This window comes from Liolophura sinensis, chromosome 12, assembly GCF_032854445.1.
Source record: "Liolophura sinensis isolate JHLJ2023 chromosome 12, CUHK_Ljap_v2, whole genome shotgun sequence".
Classification (NCBI taxonomy): Eukaryota; Metazoa; Mollusca; class Polyplacophora; order Chitonida; family Chitonidae; genus Liolophura; species Liolophura sinensis.
In genome coordinates this window covers 22,096,697-22,122,257 of record NC_088306.1, presented here as the reverse complement: position 1 = coordinate 22,122,257, position 25,561 = coordinate 22,096,697, and the positions used below count along the sequence as shown (strand labels likewise).

General features: G+C 38.4%; 1 protein-coding gene across 1 annotated transcript; it reads left to right on the top strand.

Annotated features, from left to right (window-relative positions):
- Positions 1–4,362: 4,362 nt before the first annotated feature.
- LOC135479137 (cullin-3-like) lies at positions 4,363–21,413 on the top strand. The gene is made up of 20 exons (XM_064758891.1): positions 4,363–4,633; positions 5,791–5,988; positions 6,469–6,582; positions 7,270–7,430; positions 8,213–8,327; positions 9,307–9,438; positions 10,040–10,087; positions 10,428–10,476; positions 11,586–11,734; positions 12,109–12,285; positions 13,469–13,639; positions 14,184–14,291; positions 14,978–15,102; positions 16,501–16,723; positions 17,217–17,334; positions 17,629–17,697; positions 18,436–18,509; positions 19,657–19,725; positions 20,308–20,414; positions 21,065–21,413. Exons 1-20 carry the CDS (start codon positions 4,574–4,576, stop codon positions 21,087–21,089), a joined length of 2,292 nt encoding a protein of 763 aa, XP_064614961.1. The 5' UTR covers positions 4,363–4,573; the 3' UTR covers positions 21,090–21,413.
- Positions 21,414–25,561: the final 4,148 nt, after the last annotated feature.

Below are 25,561 nucleotides of genomic sequence, written 5' to 3'. Positions count from 1 at the left end.
AACGCTGTGGCCATTAGGCCTCCAAAGCGGTCCAGAGCTGACCTTAGCGGGAGAATGGAGAGAACATATGTTTGTGCACATTGATTCTCTAGATCATCGAACATCAGAAGCGTTTAGCTATAATTTGGTGTCATATGAAGGTTCTGGCATGCATCTCTGATAAAGACAAATTTTCGTTTTTCCCGCTCTGATCAGATTTATCAGATGCAAGTTCAAGTCGAGTTGTGCTATAGTTCTCTACGTATTTGCATGACCAACATTTGTCACAAAATATTGTTTCTTTAAATCCGCGGAAATGTTCCCTTTACAAACCATTTCAAGAATTAAAGTTTTGTTATACAGGTAACAAACTGGGGCTGTGCTTCCGAAAAATTTTGTTCTGCAAGGAATTAAATGAATTGGTTCCTAAATCAAGCCTAAAAACTAACACACAAAGTAAATACATGAGTAAGGCTACATGGCACCACAGATGGCATATAAACCAAGTTTGAATAATCTTCTCCTGAAATTAGTTTACAGAAGATTCAACTCCAAAACAGAATGCCCTACATGTATTGTTACAGTAATTCTTCAACCTTTTCGCGTGTTAGCAATGCGCGTAATCAAGCACATTCTAAAGGCATTATTCTGTGTTGATTGATAAAATTATACTTTTTGTAAAGCCATGAAATTAACGAATCCATCCCAGGTAGTTTTTGTCTCCAAAATCCACGAAGTCTTAAAAAAGTGTATAAATTGCACTGAAAGTTGTTCTTTCATATGCGAAAAGTCTGGCGAGTCCAAAGCTATGTTCTTTCCAATTATTGGTGTATGTGTGATCATGAAACACATGTGCAGTACGCAAGCACTGCAACTTCACAGGAAAAAAACGACATGATCATGCGATCTGGGCCTAGTTTCACAAAAATGTTTATATGCACGATAATCGCAGAGAAAGAACAATGGTACGGTAATAGTGACGTACAAAATATCATATGACAAATGTACGATAAAAACATGTCGTACGTTGCTTTGTGAAACTGGGCCTTGGCTCTGCGTGTAGTGTGGATCGTCATCGAGTCTCCCATAATTGTCAACAAGTGTCGGAATGATACTAGTACAACATGTAATGTGTGAGAGCCAATGTTTTGAAACAAAATGATTGTTCCATGTTGACTCATGCCGATTTTTAACACTTTAACATAACACCTAAACGTGTCACAAGTGTCGCGCTCTGTCCGCTTTCCTCCCATTATAATGTAGGCCGTCGTCGTATAAGTGAAATATTCTTGAGTACAGCGTAAAGCTACAATGAAATAAATAAATATACCCATTTCGTTTTATGTTAATGTCTTACGCTTCACAAAGTGTTAAGCTAATATTATGAACGCTTTCTTTTCTCCATCACTGCCAAATGTTGGAGTTATCATTGTACATGACACTTTAACGACATCCGTGGCCTAATGGTCACAGATCGGGGCTTTTAAAAAGGGCACTTTTTGTCGCCCCGCTTGGTGCTCAGCACTGCGAGGATCGAGCAAGCAAGCAGGACTTGTTGCTCAGATGTCAGTATAATATGATAGGGAGCATGGGGTGTTATATCGGTGGATGAGACGTGAATGAGACAAGTCACATGGAATTCCACACGACCTCCCTCCAGAGTGTCCCGAAAATTTTATCTGTAGTCAAAATGATTTCATCTTCCATTAATAACCCATCCTAAAGTTCGGCTGCCCACGAAAACAAGAACGAGGCTTCTTGCATTACGTGAGTTTTCACCAAGGTGGAAACCTAAGAAAAAGTTACAAATGTTGAGAAAAAGGGAAAATGTCGTATATGGGCCACCGTATATTAGAGTAATATATCTCGTAGAATTTCAGAACTGTTTAGTGTTAAATGTTTGACACACCCTTAGCAGTCATTTATTTGGTACTGGTAGAAGACTTTTTCACTAATTAGTTTACTACCGGCCATGAAACCATAAAACCCTGACTTAGGTAAATTGACAAGAGGCCATATTTCACCCATTAAGTGTGACCACCTGCCAGTTATCACACTGTCACCGTTACTCTGGTTTTGCTCTCTGTGCTGTAAGTCTTTTTATTATATCACCAGTACAAAGCGGAACCGTTTAATTAATCTGATGGATCTGTTGACATAATTATGGACAGGTTGATGGTCTGGTGCAGTGAAATGAATGGCATATTCGTGAATTGTGACAACTTACAAACCCATGGAAAGTTACAAATTCTGGAGCTGCTAGTTAAGAAGTGTGAAAAGGTAAATCTAAATACAAATCACATCCTAATAGACAGCATCGAAGCACACAGGCGTCCTCACCAGAGCTACCGAGCTATACATGTGGTTTCCAGGGGCTGAAATCAGACTGTAATAAAGGTAACCAAACACACATTCTTCAGAATGGTTTCTAGCGGCTGAAATAAGACTGTAAAGGCAACCAAACACTCATTCTTTAGATGTGGTTTGCAGCGGCTAAAATCAGACTACATAAAGGCAACCAAAAAGACATTTTTAACATGTGGTTTCCAGCGGCTGAAATCAGACTGTAATAAAGGTAACCAAAAAGACATTCTTAACATGTGGTTTCCAGCGGTTGAAATCAGACTGTAATAAAGGTAACCAAACACACATTCTTCAGAATGGTTTCTAGCGGCTGAAATCAGAGTATATAAAGGTAACCCAACACACATTCTTTAAAATGGTTTCCAGCGACTGAAATCAGAGTATATAAAGGCAACCAAACACCCATTTTTCATATGTGCGTCTCCACCAGAAATCACAATATAAAGGGAACCAAGCACCCATTCTTCATAAGTGCGCCTCCACCAGAAATCCCAATATAAAAGCAACCAAACCCTCACTCTGTATATGCAAGCCAGAATTGAGATTATTCATGCATGGTCTATACGGGCCACCATAGAAACCAAAAATCTAACTGCTTCCAGTTCAACGGGAAAATAAAGCTAAAAAATCAGCTGAAGGTTGTCAAATATCTTTCTGCAGATATTTACATGTACTTCTTTTCAAATTATTCTTTTCCTTTAAGCATTTTTCGCACGCTTTTTTACACGATTGCGGTAAATTTTACAAGAGGAAACGATCTTTGTCCAAAGCATATTGTCATCAGTGACGCACGAATAATGAGAGCAGTGAGAAATGTCCTTCCCAAGGCTGGGATTGAACCCGTACCTCTTCTTATTGAATGGCGAGTGTCTTATCCACTTGACTACACCACGCCCCCCCCCCCCCTTTCCCTCGTTGCCAGAAATGATTTAATGGTATCACAAATGAATTTATGATATCTTATTTTAAGATATATTAAAATTATTTTATAATATCTTAAATTATTCACTGATATAATTTATTCAGTTGACGACATCATGATATATTTTAAGATGTCACGAAAAGGGGAAATAAAAAGGAAAACGGCTTGCCATATTATAGGACTGATGTGTGCACATGAAATGAAGTGTGCTTTAAATGCACTCAGCCCTCTTAAAACCAAACTGTCGTAACAATTCTCTGAAATAGAATATTCCACAGGGTGAAATATAGCTTATATATCTAAGAAGCAATATTTGTTCATAAAAATAAAAAAGGCAGAAAAACATATATTTATAAATGAATTAGGCACTATTTTCACCAGCTGACTTTCACCATTTGACAATGTTATACCTTTCAACTGTACACTTTGCATTCTTGATTAAGCCTGTGTAATCTCTTGTCTGTGCAGGCCAGACGTAATGAAGGGTCGGGGTCAAATAAGTAATATCAATTCATCTGTTTATGTAAAGTAACTGTAATTCATGCCACAATAAATACTGTGTACCGGGTATACATATTAACAATGTCTGGTATCATCAATCAGTCGGCCTACAATCACATAAAAAAGTGTTTTAATATATGCAGGGGTTGATGGGGGTTACGTCGTTGTTGCAAAGCTGACAAGTATTTAAAACTGCCAAAGTTCAGCGAATTTTGCGTGGTGTGATGATTGAATGGGCTACTTACCGAGGGTTTTGCTATTGTTAGGTGGTAGAAACAAGGGAGGCTACTGCAGTCAACTTTACAGTTCTGTGGTTGGATAAGATTATCCCCTTGAGTGTAGTATTATGGGATGTACGGACCTTTCAATGTTTACCTTTGATCCTCTGCGCATTAATACAAATGGAACAGAATAAAGACGACAAATGCACCAAAACTAAATAAAAACGGTACAGAATTTCCATAAACATTTGTGTAAATATATCTTTTGTTTCCGTTCTTCAAGCGAAGCGAGTGAAATCAACGCAGAACTGAAATCTGGAGGGAATATGTTCGGCTGGCAAAATGTGTGAACAGGTTAAGTCAGTGACGGGTAAACGAATATGGTGAATGATGAAGTGGTAATTTAGTATCCTCGAAATTGACTCATTTGGACAATATTTCTTGAGAAAAGAATATTTCCAATGTCTACTCTGCGACCGTGACATCTTAGGCGACGCATGAAGTCGTAAGACAGAAATATTTTAAAGGTTACCTGGCGTTTACGCTATTTTTAATACAGGACGTGGAAACAATCAGGAAATCGAAAATGAGCGGAATGGGCAAAGGCGTCAAGAAAGATACGAAGATGCGTATCCGAGCCTTTCCAGTAAGTTATAAAAATGATAAATCTTTTACACTCACATTATCCGGTCTTTTTTGTCAAATGTCAACTGCTGGGTTGACAGCAGTTTTTTATCAATCCAGATTCAAATTTGCTCAGGAATGAATCCTTTGTCAAGTTTTTTTTATTTTGAAATACCTGACAGCATGCGACACATCGATGTTGTTGACATTATTTGTCGTCAAAATTTGTTTATCAATTAATTTTTTGTAAAATTGATATTCCAGTCAGACAAAAGTAAGAGGCAAGGAGAATGTTCAAGTTGTTTGTTCGCCTTGAACATAATGATATCATTCGTGTGACTGTAGATTTGTGTGATAGGAAGTGCCATATATTATTCCGTATCCGTTTCAGTCAGTTGTCCCTATAAATAGTAGCATGTGATCCCAATATAGCATATCTTACAAGGCTGATGACAGTGAAATATACTTCAGATTCTAACTTCGTTTAATTGCCATCCTGTGTGGTTGTTTCAGAAAGGATGTCAAATTGTACTGAGGGCAGTTTTTGACATGTGTTTTACAGATTGTAATATTATCATTTTGTTGCTGGGGGGAAAAAACAGTTTTTACAACTGTTTGAACTTTCCAGTAGATTAGTTTTCCTTGTACCCTGTGGTTTGATAATCTATTGATTTATGAAGCTTTATGCCACATCACTGAATTCATAGTCTTCTGTTTTAATGTCATTAATCTGTTTCCTATTTCACCTGTTGATAAAGGCAGATATATGTAAATTGAACTGTACCAAGTGGAAATTCGCATTAGTTATGACATGCTGCAAAAAGGTGATGTCTTGCTCTCAGGGCTGTTGCGAATGGCCCATGTGAAAAGGTATAATATCTCGAGTTTGATTGACAGACCAATCGACCGACTGACAGGCAGAGGTGCATATACATGTAGATCTGCTTGCAGCAGCTAATGGATACTGGCTTGTGATCTTTTGTGGTATGACTCTTATGATGATTTATGGCAGGGGGAAGGTGAAAATGCTGTGGAATGACTGTTGATGGAAGTATTAAGAAAACTAAGAAAGAATAGTGAGAGAAGATGTTCGTAAATTTAAGATGCCTATATTGTTTACTGTGTAAATGTGTCACTGTAGGAAGGTGAATAACTGTGTAAAATACTTGACCGTTGCAGATGACAATGGATGAGCGGTATGTTAACAACATATGGGCACTATTGAAGAACGCCATTCAGGAAATACAGAGGAAGAACAACAGTGGCTTAAGTTTCGAGGAGTTGTACCGCAATGCTTACACCATGGTCCTTCACAAACATGGTGAAAAACTGTACACAGGGCTGAGAGAGGTCGTGACAGATCATCTTATTAAAAAGGTAAATCTTGGGCCTCCATGGCCGGCGTACCAGTTTGTCCCAATGACCAATTCAGTTGCTTTAAGTTAGAGTCCAGCCCTTGCTGGCTTCCTCTCCTGTGTCATGCGTGGGAAGGTCTTCCAGCAACCTGTGGATGGTCAAATTAACAGAATAGATCCATTTTGCTATGAAACCCATGGCTGTAATTAGTTAAATGAAGAGTACAACACCAAAAATAAAGAAATATTGCAATACATGTAAATTGCATGGTTTAATGTTATGTAATTTCTTGTAATTAATTATAAGTGTCAAGTGTTATGATTCTTCTATCAGTCATAAAATGAAATTGATCTCATTTGAAGTTGATGCTGTTCTGGTAAGTGAAAATGCAGGTTCCTAAGCAGGATTTTAAGCCCCAACAAAAATGGAATGACCTGGAGATATTATTATGAAAGAAACTTGATGATCTCATACATGGTCTCTGTTATTACGTTTTACCAGGTTCGAGAAGATGTACTAGGATCTTTAAATAATAACTTCCTGCAGACTCTAAACAGTGCATGGAATGACCATCAGACAGCCATGGTCATGATCAGGGATATTCTCATGTACATGGTAAGTTGTCTCATCTTGGTGCTGTGAGTTCAAGTCCAACTCATGCCGGCTTCCTCTCCTGCAATCTGACGATCACCATAATGGGATAGACCTAGTTCTGGTCAGCACCATGTTCATGACGTTGACTTAGCCAAGAAATCAGCTGTGAACTTTTAATATTGGTTAAGGACTAGTTCATGCTAAAATATATGTATGGAAACAGAGCTGAAAAGTCAGGTGCATTACATTCGATCACGGTTTTCTGGACAATGTTTTTCTCATTCCATGGTGTTGAGATGTCACTGTGTTGGGAAGGGTTCCATGTTTGGTTCTTGAACGCTGATGCAGTGTTTTAACACAGTGTGTAAGCAAACACTGACAATACAACCAAAATAATGTTTAATGTGATAATAAATTTATATGAATGCCTACCCCCCCCCCCCCCCCCGCTTCCTTCCCCTCCTGTCATAAGAATAGAAGTGTGACAGAAAAATCCAGTCGTTGAAATCAGGGAAGTGGTTGAAATCAGTACTGTGAGGACTCTGGAGCATGGAAATAATGATGATCCAGCAGAAATTTGTTGTTGAAAACTGAATAAAAATAAAAAGAATAATTATAAATAAAATAAAAAGATCCAAAAACATTACAATTTCCATCTCTTAAGAAAGAGTGTCAGATTTCCCTTATTAATTTGCTTTCTTGTTGCAGGACCGTGTGTACGTCCAGCAGAACAGCGTGGACAATGTGTATAACCTGGGGCTCATGATCTTCCGAGACCAGGTGGTGAGGAACCCTGTCATACGGGATCACCTGAGGACCACGCTGCTGGACATGGTGGCTAAGGAGCGGCGGGGAGAGGTGGTCGACAGGTATCACACCCTTCTTATTACCCACAGGTTGACTGGATTTAACCTGTCCCACGACCTATACCTGGTTTAATTGTGAGCCATTAGTGTTGTCTCATCAGGTCCTTCAAAGGCCATTAACTAAACAATCAGATAGAAAAGAATTAAATAGAATCAGGTGGAATTTTTTTGGTTTTGGGCTTCAGAAAAGCTTGAAGTACAGCTGTATTTAATATTGACTGTGAAGGGGCCTCCGTGGCTCATTTGGTTAACGTGCTAGCACAGCGCAATGACCCAGGAGTCTCACGACAATGTGGTCGCTGTAGTCCTGCTCATGCTGGCTTCCTCTCCAGCCGTACGTGGAAAGGTCTGCAGCAACCTGCGGATGGTCGTGGGTTTCCCCTGGCCTCTGCCCGGTTTCCACCCACCATAATGCTGGCCGCCGTCATATAAGTGAAATATTCTTCAGTACGGCATAAACACCAAGCAAATAAATAAATAAATAAATATTGACTGTGAAATACCTTAAAATAAAGAGGGTTTCAATCTCAGTGCTTGTGTGTGATACTCCCAATGACCAGGTGCAAGACACTCAATGATTAGGTGCAGGACTCCCAATGATTAGGTGCAAGACTCCCAATGATTCGGTGCATGAAGTGTGGGTTCCATCCCGTACATGACTGGAAAATTTGTAGTTTCTCATACTGTCATTGTTCGTGAGCTTCAGTGACAGAAGACATCTTTTTCATGTTTTGTTTTATTGGTTTCATGCCATGGAATTGTTTCATTTCATGTTGCACTTGTAGGGGGGCTGTGAAGAACGCCTGTCAAATGTTGATGGTGTTGGGCATTGATTCACGGTCAGTTTATGAGGAGGACTTTGAGCGGCCATTCCTTGACCAGTCGGCGGAGTTCTACAGGGTAATTGGCAGCATTCACAGGATATACATGATCACTGGAACACATTAAACATATCACCTCTAATGCTAAAGGCTTATTCAAAGTTACCATATTTGTCTACTTTGACACCTATGGGCACTTGTACTGTGTTTTCATTTGTCGAAACTTTCCTGTAGGAAAACAGAGATGATATGCACAGCAAGAACCAATAAAACAAGTTGCAGTAGTTTGTAATCCACGCAGCTCCCTCACTGTGCGGTGTATAGGAGTGTGGTTGTAAAATAAAGGGTTGAAACTGGGGAAAGAAAAGAAAGGACATACAGAACATATATACATAAGTCTATATGAAGTGGATGATACTAGGAACATTATGGCATTGATTGTAAATAGTATATACTGTATTTCATGTAAAGTTTCGCATTTTTCATCTACTCTAATCCCTCACCCTCTTTGCATATGAAAGAAAGCTTTCAGTGCATTTTATGCACACTTTGATTTTGATTTTGAAGACAAAACTACATTGGTTGGATTGGTCTATTTCAGGGCTTTACAAAAAGTATAATTTCATCATTCTAACAGAGTACTGCCTTCCGCTAATGCTTGAATAAACACCTTGCAAACATGCGAATAGGTTGAAAAATTACGGTAACACGTTTAGCTTCAGTCTGACAGATTTACCAAGTTTGATAAATTTCTGAACAGGGAAACTAAGCTGTTTTTATCAAAAGCATCACTTCATGGCCTTCACATGCATCTGAGTGTACATTTGTAGAGGCCAAACTTTAGGTTTAATGCGATAGTTACCATGTTGTGCAGCTGTATTTGAGGTCATTCCTCCTCCCATAAAACTCATAGCCATCGTGTAAGTGAAAAAGTCTCGAGTATGCTGTTGAACAACAGTCATATGAATGTATTCAAAGCTCTCAGTAAAGAGTTAATTGTTGAATTTGATTGGGTGGTACCATCTAGATTTCTATTTTGATATCCACTGGTGTTTCAGTCTGAGAGTCAGAAATTCCTGGCTGAGAACAGTGCCTCTGTGTACATCAAGAAGGTGGAGGCGAGGATTAACGAGGAAGCGGAGAGAGCCAGACATTATCTGGACAAGACGACGGAGGAGCCCATCGTCCGGGTGAGACTGACTGACTGACAATAATGCGGTTGTAAAAAATAACCTCAGCCTCTCCTGGCACTAAGACCCGTAAACAAGCCTTGAAATAATTAAGTTGGTGAAGGACATAATCACACATCCTCAGTTTGTTCACAGTATTACAAAAGTTACAACGTTATTTGATTGGCAGTTTTGTAGCTGTACAAAACAGTTTGCCCCTGTCAGTATAATATTGTGGTTTGGGACATTGTCCTTGCCCTGCTGGACCCACTTTCATGTTACGTCGTAAATCGTATTTTTCATAAGACATCAAGGTCATATTAAGGTGACGTCTATTTGTTTTTGTAAATTGTTCAAATATACCATCCTGTGTTGAAACTGGTGGATTGACCTATTCGTGTTCTAAAGAGATGGTGTCATGCTGTAAATGGATGAGTCCCTTTGTTGTAGTGATATTTTGTTTCGAAAAATGTATACTGCTTTTGTTTCAACAGGCTACATCTTCAAAGGTTTACCCTATCTTAAATCTTTCTGAATAAGAAGATCTGACATACACTCAAGCACTCTCGGTATCCTCAGAGATACCAGTTGATGACTAATTATGTCTTTAATATACTTTCAGGTTTTGGAAGATGAGCTTATCAGTAAACACATGAAGACAATAGTAGAGGTAAGACCTGGTCCTTATTGGTATATCAAAAAGTCATTAAAGAATGGGAACATTTAGTCATTAAGAATAAGGGACTGGAATCACTTTATACAAGGGAAATATCCAGTTGAGGATTCCAATATTAGTCCTTCGTCAAAACCCCTCAAAGAGGAGCCCTGATTATGGTAGTCATATGCTGAATATCTTGCAGCACAATGCTGGCCACTTTCGCACAAGTGAAATACTCCTGAGTACGGCGTAAAAAAAAAAATCAGGTAAACAAATAAAATCTGAGGATAAAAAAAATATGTGCTTATGTTTTAATTTCATTCTTTTTTTTTTTTCCCCTTCTTATTTATAGATGGAAAACTCTGGAGTTGTTCACATGCTGAAAAATAACAAAACAGAAGGTATGTGCAAGAGCTTAAATACACTTGCTCAGGAAACCTGAGCCATTATTTGATCAACCTGCATGTTATTGCATCACATTTATTAATACTTGAAATTTGCATTTTGAGGTAATCTAAGTTAAATGTTACTGGTTTGTTCATGGGGTATGACAGAAAGCTGATTTTGTGAGAATTTCAATTTCCAATAGTATGGTATAGACAGGGTTCTTGTGGTGATCAAAAATCCTGGAAAAGTCAATTTTATATCTATCTCCAGGCCTGGAAAAGTCATGGAAATAAATTTGTTTACAGTCTACAATTGAAACCGCATTGCATAACTCTGATGGACATAACTGATACACATGTTGTTCAGTTTCACAACATCAAAAGTCAAGATGATTCTGGTAAATACAGAATTTCTTTTATGATTTGCCATACGGACTGAATTTGAAAGATTCCAAGGGCTTTTATTACAATCAGTAAGGGGCCTCCGTGGCTCAGTCGGTTAGTGCGCTAGCGCAGCGTAATGACCCAGGAGCCTCTCACCAATGCGGTCGCTATGAGTTCAAGTCCAGCCCATGCTGGCTTCCTCTCCGGCCGTAAGTGGGAAGGTCTGCCAACAACCTGCGGATGGTCATGGGTTTCCCCCGGGCTGTGCCCGGTTTCCACCCACCATAATGCTGGCCGCCGTCGTATAAGTGAAATATTCTTGAGTACAGCGTAAAACACCAATCAAAAAAAAAAAAAAAAAAAATACAATCAGTAACTTGCCAAAGGTCATTGGTTTACCCTGGGCGTGAACTTCCATCATTTATTTGATTGGTGTTTTATGAGAAAGGTCATGGAATTTGTGCTTGAATGATCCTGGAAAAGTCATGGAATTTGACTAGGACAAAAGAGCAAGAGCCCTGTTTAGATATTAATAAAACGACATAGTTTGAAAATTGTGCAATATTCTTTTCAGGTAAATATACATGTAGTTACTACTGACACCACAGAACTCCATTAGTGGAATATTACACATGCTGCTTGAATGGATATTTTTCAAATGTCACATTCTCAATGTGTTGATGCATATTTCAGATTAGAAACTTGAAGATGTGACCAAATTGTTTACGTCGTCGTTGTAGATCTTGCCTGTATGTACAAGCTGTTCATTCGTGTACGCGAGGGGCTGAAGACTATGTGTGACTGCATCAGTGCATACCTGAGGGAACAGGGCAAGGCTCTGGTCACAGAAGAAGGTGATGACAGTAAGAATGCTATCACATATATACAGGTGAGTTTAATATCAGCACTTAACAACAGGTGTGTTAAGGTGTTGAAGGTTAATTGGCTCCCATAGCAACATTTATATTTAACATTTGTGAAGTTTAAGTTCAAAAAATGTTTCTATGCAATGTTGCTTTATTGGTTGACCGCCACCCACCCCTGAAAAATGTCTGGTGTTGGAAATACATACCAGTTACCTGAAAGTTCAGTAACTATAAAGTACATGTAGCTCTCAATACCTGGTGAGTACTTCGTTAGCACTAGACTTTGTGTTTTGTCTCAACCATACACAGTTGTGAGCAATTACCTACCTCTCTGTCATAGTAAAGTTTCATGTACATCAACAAGTTTACAGTATTTTCCATTCCCAATTGTTTTCAGAATTTACTGGATTTGAAGGACAGATTCGACCATTTCCTACACGAGTCTTTCAATGACGACAAACAATTTAAACAGATGATCTCCAGTGATTTCGAGTACTTTGTCAACCTCAATGCCAAATCTCCAGAGTACCTCTCCCTGTTCATAGATGACAAACTAAAGAAGGGTGTCAAAGGGGTAAGAGAGCTAACTAATGTTTCCTGGGGCACAAGAGTGTTCTGTAATACTCGTTTAAAAGTAACGCTGTACACCAATCAGCTAGTGAAATCAAGCAGAACCACAACGTACATGTATGTTCAAATGGCAGAAGAAAGGGAGACAACTAGTTGCTCATTTGTTGAATGTTTTCTGATCAAGTAGTCTCCCTTGGACTGCTACTGTGTAACAGGTGACTGTTAAATGATCTCTTGGCAAGGATCTAGAAAATGCTTTTTTTTCTGGCCTGTCAGTTTTGGATGATATTTGCTTCATAGTCTTGAATTGCCTGTTGAGAAAGTGATATGTTAAGATAAACCTAACATTTCCAGATGTCAAGCTACCTATTGAAGAGGGCTAATAATGTCAAATGATATTAGCAGGTGATAAGCAATTGCGAACAGTTTTTGGCTGACACAAGTCCGTTCCAAACTGTGTAATAACACATCGTTCAGTGCTGTTGTGCTGCAGTGCTTGTGAACTACTGGTTTGCTTTATGAGCTCCGTGGGGAATACGTAAAACTCCTTACCACCTCGAACAAAGCACTCCAAAACTAGGAACTTTTTTGTTCTTTCCTTTATCATGTCGCAGTTATCTGTGTGTTCATGAAACATCTAGGTAATACACAACCACTGCCTTGTCACAGAAGAAAATGATGAGTTATGCTGTGAATTGAACCCTTTTGTTTAGCAACTAGCCCGTTCACTAGTTTCCCATTGCACAGAAATTTGAGGCGGGTTATGTTCAACATTGCTATATATTCAGGCTTCTTAATTCCTTTCAACAATTGTTATATCCATGATTTAGACTTAAAGGCATATTCCATTTACACCTAAACTTCTGTCAGTCACCTTTGAGAGAAGTACCAGAATGTTTTGTGGCCATATGTGGGAAGGTCTGCCAGCAACCTGCAGATGGTCGTGGGTTTCCCCTGGGCTATGGCGGGTTTCCACCCACCATAATGCTGGCGGCCGTTGTATAAGTAAAATATTCTTGAGTACGGTGTAAAACACCAGTCAAATAAATAAATAAATAAAAGTCATGTTTGTGAATAATGGGAAATAATTTCCTGTAGAGAAGTACTTATCATCAGCTGATGTCAGTGATGTAAAAACTGATGTAAATTCATGAAATATACAGGTCTGAGTGTGTTTTTATTGCCAGATGTCAGAACAGGAAATCGAGAACGTGCTGGACAAAAGCATGGTGCTATTCCGCTTCCTTCAGGACAAAGATGTCTTTGAACGTTACTACAAACAGCATTTGGCAAAACGTTTACTGCTCAACAAAAGTGTATCAGATGACTCTGAGAAGAATATGATCTCCAAACTTAAGGTGCAGGAAGGGTTTGACTTCTTAATAGGGTTAGAGATTGACCAATTAGAATACCTTTTTCGTCCAGTCCACAGATTTTTTTGGTGAATAATAATAATTACACTTAGCATGTTAGTTTTCTCTGACAAGGCCAAGAAATGAACAATATAATGATGAGACCTCACATAATATTGGGAATTTGTGTTGCTTTCTTATGCTGTAACACTAGACCAGTTTTATTTTGTGTTATACAGACAGAAAATGGAGCAAAAGTAAAATTTGGATTACATCCTCTTTATTTTGCCTGATCGGAATTTTTTTTTTTTTCTTCATGATTTTCAAGGCTCTCTGGTTACAGAATATGTGTTTATCAGGAACAATCGTTAGGACAGTCCCCATTTACCACAAATTAGATGATTTTTCAGTTTTATTGTTAGTTTTAAACCCCCTCGGACATCGAAAAGTTGATTCATTCTGCCCGTAAAATAAAAATTTTATCTGGTGTGGCATAACATAACACAGTGTTAAGACTATAAAGCCAGTTTGTTTTGTATTGTTCTTGCAGACTGAGTGTGGTTGTCAATTTACTTCCAAGCTAGAGGGCATGTTCAAAGACATGACAGTATCCAATACAACAATGGAAGAATTCAAGAACCATATACAACAGTCAGAGGTAAGGCAATGTTCTGTGAGGGGTGAGTGCATTAGCTCACAATTGTGGAAATAGTTGTGGAAGGGGCCCATAATTATACAGATTGTGACTATAAATGTACCTTTTTTATGTTATTTTATATGAAACATAAAAAAATACCCTAATTCCTCAATCTTTTTGCATATTGAAGAGCAGTTTTGAGTGCATTTTATGCAAATGTTTGTAATTTCAGTTTGGAGAAAAAACTACATTGGTTGGATTGGCCATTTGCCGGGTTTCACAAAAAGCAAAAAAGTAACAGTCTACGAAGAAGAATGCCTTCAGAATATGCTTTGCTAACACTTAGCAAACATGCGAAAAGGTTGAAGAACCCCAGTAGTGTGAAACAACATATCCTATGACACCATAAGGGGTTTTCTGTTGTATCCGTTCTCTTTCCAAAAATACATATGTAATTTCGATCCATGGTCTGCTTTTTTTTTTTTTTTTTTTCCCCTCGAGCTTCGCCGATGGTGAGGGATATAAATTTGCGTTTGTCTGTCTGTCTGTCATGTTTTTAGATTCGATGTAATAACTGCTTCAAAGATTATTCAAGTTTGTATGCATTCATTCATTTTGTGGCTCTTCAGATTAAGTTTGAAAACAAAGGTTTGCATATTTAACATGGGATATAAAGTCTCTGAATTAGCTTTGTTATACTGTTTCAGACTAACCTTCATGGAGTAGATTTATTTGTTCGAGTTTTAACAACTGGGTTCTGGCCAACTCAGTCTGCTACCCCACAATGCAGTATTCCTCATGCCCCGAGAATGGCATTTGAAACGTTCAGGAGGTAAGATTTGTCAAGAGGGTTGAATTGCCCAAAACTTACCGAGCGGTTGAGGGCTTTGTGGCCTAGGGGTGGTGCAGCACAATAACTCAGAAACTCTCACCAGTGCAGTCACTGTGAGTTCAAGTCCAGCTGATGATGGCTTCCTCTCCAGTCACACGTAAAAAGGTCTGCCAGTAACCTGTGGATGGTCATGGTGAAAGTGAAATTGTCATTTCTTAAGGTGAAATATTCTTGAGTACAGCGTAAAACTCAAGTCAAATAAATAAATGACTGAGGTCAAATCTCTGTCTCCAGAGAGTAATGCAGTAAAATGTGGATCGTTGTCCATATTCTGGAAATAAGAATGTCTGTCTTTTAGAGGCATCCAAGAGGTTCATCATGGTCCCATACGCTGTGAGTAATGACTTCATGTCATAGTTTCCATAACAAGTTTTCACTTAAGGGATCTCTATACTGTGTACAGTTTTTCATTTGTTTGTTTATGTGATTGGTGTTTTACTAAAGAAAATTTTAATTATACCACAGAGACCAGCATTATGGTGGGAGGAAACTGCAGTTTTTGAGTTGTCTCATTATGCAAACAGAATGACACCCAAGTGCTTTACGGCACAATATGGCTATTTGTCTTTTAGCATAGCTTTATTCATGTTTAGATGAAACTGCTAGCAGGTTATATCAAATATCACTATTTTTGTAATATTTGACAACCAAACACATCCAATAATATACATGTACATGTAATTCAGAAAATGAATGTAATCCTGTTCATTTAATTTTCTATTATTACCGCCCATGTTAAAATGAGCAGATTGACACTGCGGTACTGTAAAAGTGACCAAATCTTGTAAAGAGACGTCACTCTGTTCTCATGACGTCTCCTGAAATGTTCATATTAGCCATTAGCCGTATTGTCAGTGTTGATGACCTGGAAAATATGTGGAAAGACATGGAATATGAAAGTAAAATTTCCAGACTTTGAAAGCCATGGAATTTTTGTGCAGGTCATTGAATTTATTTGGGGGTCCTGGAAATGAATTAAAATGATGAGAAAAACAACCCATCCCAATCTGTTTATTGACACAGTGGCTGCTTGATTTAGGTTCCAAATTCTTGACATTTAAGGGGAGAAAGATATTTAATTTGTTGTTGATATGTCATTTGTACATGAGAAAATACTTGCGAATGGCTAATGATCAATTGTCCACAAGAAAAGAGGACAGCACTATGCAGTGGTGAGGATAATCAGTCTTAAAAAAAGTCATGCAACCACCTGAAATTGTCCTGGAAAGTCCTGAGTTTAACCAAATATCGTGCTGCTTGAACCCTGATTCAAGTAAGCGAAACAAATTTGATACAAGATGAAATATCTCGTACTTGAGTAACACGTTTCGTTTTCAGATTTTATTTGGCCAAACACAGTGGAAGACAACTGACTTTACAGCCTCAGCTGGGTTCAGCAGATCTCAACGCCACATTTTTCGGCGCAAAGAGAGAAGACAGTGGAGAAAACGGAGCGTCCAGTGTTTCAAAGACAGGACCTCGCAAACACATCATCCAAGTGTCCACATACCAGATGTGTATACTGATGCTGTTCAACAATAGGGAAAAATGCACCTATGAAGTAAGGCTGATGCTGAGGCCCAAACTTTTAAATGTTAAAATGTAAGAGAGTGATGATAAGTTAATAAATGAAAACAAATTGTTTTAATTTGAACAGAAGGTAAAATAAATCAGATTTAAATGTATGCACGTCCATGAGAAAAAGCGCCATTTTATTGCCAATTTTAGCTGAAAGCTATAACAAATATCAGAATTAAACAATTACCTTTTCAATAAATGTCATAATTCATCACATTTTGTGGTAGTGCAAAAGTTGCAGTGTGATTTCATAAAGCAAAAGTAGTTGTGACGTCACAGAAATAGAACGGTGCAGAGAAAGTAATGGCATTGCATGAGATGTCGAACTGTTTACCCTGTGATATTTGTACCTGTGACTTCCAGGTTAATGGTTAACATCCCTGATAAACTCTATTGTGCTGAAATGCTGCAAAAAAACCCCAAAAGATTGAAAACAACTTCTACTGTTCTTCATGTATGTATTTATTTATTTACAGGAAATAAAGACAGAGACAGACATACCAGAGCGAGACTTGATGAGAGCAATACAGTCTTTGGCTCTGGGAAAAATCACACAGAGAATTTTACACAAGGAGCCAAAGACTAAGGAAATAGGTGAGAAAGTTAAACTGAAAGTAGGAATGTTAACAGGACCTTGAGTAAGCACAGTAGCTAAGCATATGTAGTGGAAAATTATCGAAAAGATAAAAGTTCATACCTGTAAAATAAGCATGCAAAACGCAAATGACATTTTGCAATAACAATTTCTTTATCAGGATCAAGTAATTCGTGGTAAAAATGTAAATTACTTGCGTGTAGAGAGGCAAGTGTAAAACAGTGTAAAAGAGAAAATATGAATGTTTTATTTCAAAGCTATTTGTAACAAAATCTAACTTAACTCTGTTTCAGAATCAGATCACCTGTTCACAGTTAACGACCAGTTTACGTCAAAATTGTACAGGGTGAAAATTCAGACAGGTAAACTTTCAAGTATGTTTTTGTACTGTGTTGTCACAAGCAAGGATCAGGCAGCAGCGAGTCCAGTGGACACAATGGCTTGTTTCTGCTGAGTCCTTGTGTGAGCCACTAGCAAGATGGTATGCTCTCTGAGCTGAGAAGTTGCAAAAAAAAATGTCTAGCCTGTATAATGTCGCCTCTTCCGACAACAAATGGTTCAACTCCAAGACTGGTCGTACTGAAGACTCTAGAAATAGTGTTAATGGCTTAATTCTTGGTGTGGGTTTCCCCCGGGGCTCTGCTCGGTATCTTCCTACCATAATGCTGGCCACCGTCGTATAAGTGAAATATTCTTGAGTACGGCGTAAAACACCAATGAAGTAAATAAATAAAATTGATTTCTTGGTGGCATGAATTTAAGGGAAACGGCACAAGCTGACAGAAGGCTATTAATTTCTCCAAGCACTCCCTTTTCTTCCATCAACAAACCATCAGCTTCTGTATGGGTGAAAAATTCCCAAGTAAGATTATATCACACCGGTCAAATAAATCAGTCATTATAAGGAAGAGAGAAACTGAATGGTCCGCCTTCTGTTAGTAGACTAGTGGTGTCTGTTGTCAGAGATGTGAACAGAAAAGTTCTAGTGTTCCTAATTGTTTGGGTGTTATAGACAAGACAAGCCAATACGTAATAAGTACTTGTAGTAAACACCTGTTAAAAGTGAGTAATGCGTGTTTTTTTTTTTGTTTTTTTTTCAGTCGCTGCAAAGGGAGAGTCTGAACCTGAGAGGAAAGAAACCAGAAGTAAAGTCGATGAGGACAGGAAACATGAATATCCTTTTGCTCTAAATACTTTTGTGTTTTCTTTATTGACACAGTTCAGTTCATGCACATTGTTTGGGGCCTTTGAATCATTCAGTTGAAAGAAAAGAACACATTTATGCAAACTATATCTTAAATGAAAGAGCTACACAAGCTGTGTGGAATTTTATTTTTGTTTTTTTGAAGTTTTCATAAGAGAAAAAAATGGCTTTAAACATCGTCATTTTCTACAATATCCACCGATTCGAGACATATTGAAAGTCCCACCATGTTTTAGGCTTGTCCAATGAAAAGCCTCCTTTCCACCTCTTGAATATTCATTGTGACGTCAAGGTGCTAAAGGTTTTAAAACTCTAAAAAAGAAAGAGTTTGGAATGAACGTACTAGAGGGCCACATCATGTCAACATTCGTGGCTGTTGTCTGCCAAAATGTGGAATGCCATGTCCTGAAGAGCTCCAGGGCAAAGCTAAGGATGATGACATATGTAATCTGTGGAAATGACTGCGTAAAGGAGGCGTTTAAGTCTTTGATGTTTAACTATTAAAAACTCAGATAACATGTGCTGCTGACAATTTAGATATTTCATTTAATCTTAAGTATAGCTCTTTCTTTTAAGGTATAGGTTGTGCAAATGTGTTCTTCACCTTTAAATTGTTGCTCTAATGTGGCTCTGCCAAAGAGGTTGCAAGGTTGAATCCAGCTTCATGTGTTGGGTTAAAGCTTTATTTATTTATTTAATTTGTGTTTTTACACTGTATTGGTTGAAGCTTTAAGTCAAAAGATTTGTTAGGAATCAAGGTAGGCGGTTACACAGTATCTGTCATATATGTCAAATGTTCTCGAGTATGGAGTTGAACCCCGGTGATGTCAATCTATGAACATGGGCATTATTCCCTTTATAGGGGAGAGAACTTATACGGTGCCCTGCAGAGTATAATTCTTGCCCTTGGCCTGATTTTCATACTCTACGTTTGAATCTGCATCCTTACTTTACTCATCCAAGAAAACGTCTACTTAGGGATACTCTTTATGATAATATTATGAGCATCCTTGAGAAGTGTGTTTTATCACACAATCTTGTATTTAATACAGAAACATTGTCTTCGTGTAAACCATGTATGCTGTTTTTATGTGATTAGCCTTAACCACCGTGTACAATCGAGGCGGCCATTGTGAGAATCATGAAAGCCAGGAAAAAACTACAACACAACGTGCTTGTAGCAGAGGTAAGCTGTTGTTTGTGTCATCTATTTCCATCATTTCTATCTATTCATTGGTCTAAACATGTGTTTAGTTTTTTTGAGATGCACGCTCAGCTTTAAGATTAGTCAAAAAAAAAACATTTGCTAAACACTTCATTCTGGTGCAGCATCACTTCCACATGGTGTAACACAAAGTACACATACATGTAATACGTTGTTTACCATATTAAAACTTTCGCCGTAAGCAAGGATTGGTCGGACAGGTCTGTTCCTACCCCCATGATGCTGGCGGCTGTCGTATAAGTGAAATGTTTTTGAGCACAGCATTTAACACCAATCAAATAAATAAATCCAAGTATGAAAAAGCTTACTGTGACATGTTTTTGGCTCTTACTGTAGCGTGCCAGTATATAATTTTTTTAGACTAAAGATCATCTCTAAAATGTGTAATATTTACTTCTGCGTGTGACTGTCATGAATTTAGTTCTGGACCTGGTAATGCACTTTTCACCTAGCAGCGATGGGGACTTTCTAACCTATGAACACAGTAGTTTTGCTCTAATCCAGCTTAAAATATCTGCATAAGTGCTTTCTTTCTTTGTACAGGTAACAGAACAGCTAAAGGCCCGTTTTCTTCCCAGTCCAGTGGTTATCAAGAAGAGAATCGAGGGCTTGATAGAAAGAGAATATTTGGCACGAACTCCAGATGATAGGTACAATATTTCATATATTACCCGCGTCCTTCAACTTGTGCACTATGAACTGCTAGTTTATACAACTATATGCCATGACGTGACATCTCTGTAGGAGGTGACTGGAGCCAACTGTTTAGTACAGGACAAAACTGTCATGCGAATAACATTGCAACTTTATTAACACCTTAGAATAGCTGTAAGATTTGATACAATGTCCTGCTGCCATATAATTTTCAGACTTGCAAAATATGTCTAAAACAAGAGTAAATTATCTATCCCTTGTGAGCATACCTTCTAATTCTTTTCATTTTTGAAACACCAGGTGTGCTCCTTTTAGCCAATATGCATGTAATTGTAGCAGGAGTATTTAGTTTCATTTTTTCACATGGATAAAGAACATAAAGAACAGCATATTCATGTCTTTACTTTTCTAAAAAAAACTGGGAAAGAAATGCAATTCTTTTGCTTTCACTACTGCTAATATCTGTCCTAAAAATAAGAAGAATTAGGGTATGTCTAGGCTGTCATTAGTAATAAGTTTGTTTTTCATGCCACATGCAAGTTAAGACAGCTTTATAGTAAAACAGGGATCCAGCTTGTAAATATTTACACCTTGATCGTCCTTGAATTGTGCTTACAGACACATTCCTGTTTCCTCTTTGTTACAGGAAAGTGTATACATACGTTGCCTAAGAGCTGTTCATTCCTGCCCTTGACCGCTGGACTGCCCAGCCCTCCGGTGGATGCGCTGATGCGCAAGATACAGCCACCTTTCAAAATGGAGTACTTATATATATATATATGTGTGTGTATGAATATTCACGGTGGCAAACGGTGCTGCAAGTGTGACTGAGACACTCATCGTATACAGACTCTTACACCTGTGCACTGTGTAGGGGTTAAAAAGAGAAACCGGTTAGCCAGGCTTGACCACTTGAGCCACAAGCCGCTAAAGGGTCTTAACTGTTTTCTCCCCCAAGATCTTGGTTGGCTTCCTGATCCGTGGACATACCAACTGGGCCTGTTGTAATGCCCAAAGAGGTTGGATGTTATATAATATATATATATATATATATATATATATATAATTTTTTTTTTTTGCTTTTGTTTTTTGTAATGTTATTGCTTAAAGCATGTTATGAATATACCCATGTACAGGTATTTAATGTATAAATATTTTATTGTATGTTTGCGCTGTTCTGAGTTTGTGGCGCAAAGCATGGGCTTAGCGGTAGCCCCTGTTCTGTACAACTACACATGTATATTAGAAAACTGATATCAGACTTTAAAACGTCTAAGTGTTACAGTTGAAACTTGCGATAGACTATGTCATTTGAAAACTAACATTAAGCTGAAGTCAGCGTAATATGTTTGCCGGGGCTAGTTGTTCTTCATGATACCCCTAAGCTTGGTTTGTATGTGAAGCAGAGCTTGAAAGCAGAAGAGAATGAACAAGGCTATTTCATCCTCAGGCATACATGTACCTAGCAAATAATTAGACTTAATCGTGGGTAAAGTAAGTTTAATTAAGACTCTGGTAGATGTTTCCAGTGATGTCAAGTTACATATTCCAAAGAAATGAACGTTGGGTGAAGAAAACCCAACCCCTTGGGCAGAGATTGCTGTCAGGAACTGTTATCTGAAATGAGATAGACGGTCTGAAAGGTATTAAAACTATGTGATGTTTATAAAGAGCCAGTGGCCTTCACAACTGTTAACGTGTCAGGGTATTGGCGAACTGTTCTTACCGCAAAATGATGCTCCTGACTAAAGTTTATAGTGTAGTACTTGATCTTTAATTTGTTCCATGTGGTTCCCTCTTGCCGGGCATCTCCATCTTAAAATCTAGACAATCACTAGATAAGACAGCTCTGTCAGTTTGTTGGTCAGTCCCTTGTAGTCGGTTAGATTTTTACATCTTTAGCTTTAGGCCAGTTGTTCTTCGTGCAGGACAACACGAAACCCAGTGCTCATTTGCAGGATGCCTCACCTGTGGTTGATTAGTGGTTGTGTTTAGGAGTCCTGAGACTAATGTGCGTGACTCCAACCATGCTCCACTTGACATCACAGTGTTATCAAGTTTAAATATGCAACCAACCTTTTGGTGTTTACCATCAGCGCCTAAGTGGTTACATTTGAAACGAGTCATTTTATTGTTCTGTCTCGGTTTTTGTCCACTTACTAACAGCTATTGCCCTGTTTTTTTTTTTTGTACTACAAAGCAGGCCTGATCTAGGGCATTTTTGAAAACGTCAAAAGAGTTTTGGGTGATGAGGTCGGGATCACAAATGGATGCCCTTGTAATATTTTCTTGGCATTTGCGTATATGATGAAAAATGATGAAACTGACTGCGTCTGAATCAAAAGGGTGTCCAAGCTGTTCTTCTAGATCAATCCTTGTAAAGGGAAAGGCGGATATTGTGTTACAAGCGACTGATAAACTACTGGAGGAACTGTTATATAAACGCCTTCCAGAATATAACGGTTTTGATTTGAATGGCCGTGATGGTGATGAATCTGGTATCTTGGGAAAACTGCAGTCAGAAAATGAAATTATTGCTATTTGTGTAGTTTCTGGTTGTTATTTGAACAAGTCAACACAGTGGGACTTATTTTCAATCTTGAGTTTATGAAAAATAAATCTGATAATTCATAGTACCATTACTTTAGCTGAAGTTTGGAAATTTTTTCGACGTTTGCAAAGGATGAGAAGCCTTCAACGGGAGGTATTGGTAGAGCAGAAGTCATTGCTTGAGATGGTTTAAGTTGAGGTATTTTAATTGGTTATAGGTTATGTGGAAGTTTGGTAGCCATGTGTTCCGTGTAATTATCTTTCCTGAATAAGTGAAATATTGAATCTGTAAAAGACAGTTTTACGTACAAAAGTCATTTGGAGAAAATCGTCTGAAAATACATGTGGAGACTTAAGTATGGAGAAGTTTCCGTCTTGAGTTAAAAACATGTAAGTAGTGACTCGGGTAGAACAAGATATTTGGTATGATAATAACATCTAATACCCATGATTATATATTCGTTACCATGAAGAAGGTAACACACAAAACATATGTTCTATTTTGTCGTCAAGTTCAAAGAAAACTGGAGCAGTTCGATGGCCTTTTTCCAGAAAGAGACCATTGCCTAAGTTGATTGTGTTTTCTCATGGCAACACATGCTTTCAACATCTGGTGCCATTTTAGCAACATGACCAATGTACGAAAGTTTTGTGGCAACCCTAGAAAGTTGCAAAATTTGGCCGTTTGGTTTAAACTAGGCTTAACTATTCAGACACGATGCAAAAGTGCCCGAGTAGAACGAAAATACAAAACGAAAATTTTTACGCTTTTGCAAAACATCCTTGACTTCTTCAGTAAAGCCATCCTTTTGGAAGGATTGTATCAAGACGTCATTGGCTTCTCTCTGCCGCAAGCTGCTAAACCATAAGATAGTTTCAGCCGTTGACCACAGAGAGGGGCTCGCACTCTGATTAGTCCGTGCAGTGTCGTTGATTTCTCTTTCTTGGAAGGTAGGGTACCACACACCAGGATAACGTTATTGCCTTTAATATTGCTAAGTATCGTCTCCGACTAGGCAGTGAGAAGCCGTTTCTTACAATGAGCCAGCAGACCGTACGATGTCGTCAGTTGCTTGTCACATATTAGATTCTGCATATTCACATTCTTTACTTAGTTGTCGGAGCAAGGCCTTGGGAGCTTATACATCACTTTCATGAGGGTATTTACCGCTACTTTGTGAAAAGTCATCTAAGGAGAGCGTAAAACTTATTGACTTGGGTTTTCAGAAGGGAATACCATTAGAAACAGCGTGGGAAATGTACATGTGATAAGATATAGGATTTGTCGTGATCATACACGCCACTTCTGGGCTCGCCCACTTCTTACTGGAATGCGACTGATCTGTACCATAGAAAGTAAGATTATCACTAGAATAATTTGACTTCAGTACCACATCGCAAATATCAAACGGCCATAGGGATCCTCGATCTTAAGGTATCATTAGCGTCTGATGATTGTACAGAAATCTGCTCCAATATACATGTACAAAGGCCGACCTCCATAAGACGCCGGGGTCACAACGTCATTTTAATACACTGTCACACCGTGGTGTATACGAGTGTTGCTATAGACACCATCATACGGCGTCATGTAATGCATAGTTGAAAGTGTGCCGCTGAATGAAGTAATGGGTTCTAGCTTTTGTAAATAGTCCAATATTTAAGAAGAAAAGAAAAACAGGTCATCTTTTACGTGTACCCCTAATAGCTTCCGGGTATGCGTGGAAACTTATGTACAGATTGATTAGGTCACGTGACTTGTTTTTTTTTTTTTTTGACACTGTACACTGTTCCGCATCCTGTGTATGATAGAAAAGCCTTGTCCAAATAAATTTCTTCAGATTGTAACTCTCGGTCTTTTGTCATGTCAGTAGGTATGAAATCAGAGTGATCAAAATGCGCACGCCAATGCTTCCTTGCTTCCATGCTTCCGTAGCAGTCTCTACCACGCCTGGTTAAAATATTTTTTTATTTTATACCGCTTACGAATGTTTCCACCTAAATAACGCAGAAATTGAAGAAATGTGGAAAAGAAATTAGTTCTCAATCTCACTGTTTTCGATGCCTTGCTTATAATTTAACGCTGCTGTGGACGCTTGCGTGATCTAATTATCGTTGAAGACCACTCGTCTTACATCAATATATGGTGAGCCTATCTGAATTTCACATGTAGACAAGTTTGTTAGTAACTTGCCAAATGTCGGTGGTTTACCACGGCCAATCCCGTTTCCTCCACCCATTAACTGACCACCGTAAGTGAATAATGACGTTAAAGAACAATAAAATTAATAAATGTAAAAGTAAATTCGGTTCACCAGTAGGCTGCCAATTGCTTCAAGGTTGCATTTGCCCGAATTTGATCCTTAATATACAAGTTTGATGTACCATCAGCTTCTGAGGACTCCGATTCCAAGTTTTACACTCATATTTGGAAAACCACAGAGTTACACCAATACGTTCACGAAATCAGGACCCAATGTCAACACTTCCGCTTTTAATTTACAATGTAAAGCCCTTGTTTGTTGAACAACGTGTTTCAATTACAAGTCTGATCCTCTCAGGCTCACTGTCTCGCTGCGGTCGCTATGCCCAG

Excerpts from the sequence above, each read along its gene's own strand:
- LOC135479137 (XM_064758891.1), top strand. The coding sequence starts at position 4,574 with ATGAGCGGAATGGGCAAAGGCGTCAAGAAAGATACGAAGATGCGTATC. Across the intron at positions 9,439-10,039 it reads CGGAGGAGCCCATCGTCCGG|GTTTTGGAAGATGAGCTTAT; the intron begins GTGAGACTGACT and ends ATATACTTTCAG. Across the intron at positions 16,724-17,216 it reads GGGAAAAATGCACCTATGAA|GAAATAAAGACAGAGACAGA; the intron begins GTAAGGCTGATG and ends ATTTATTTACAG.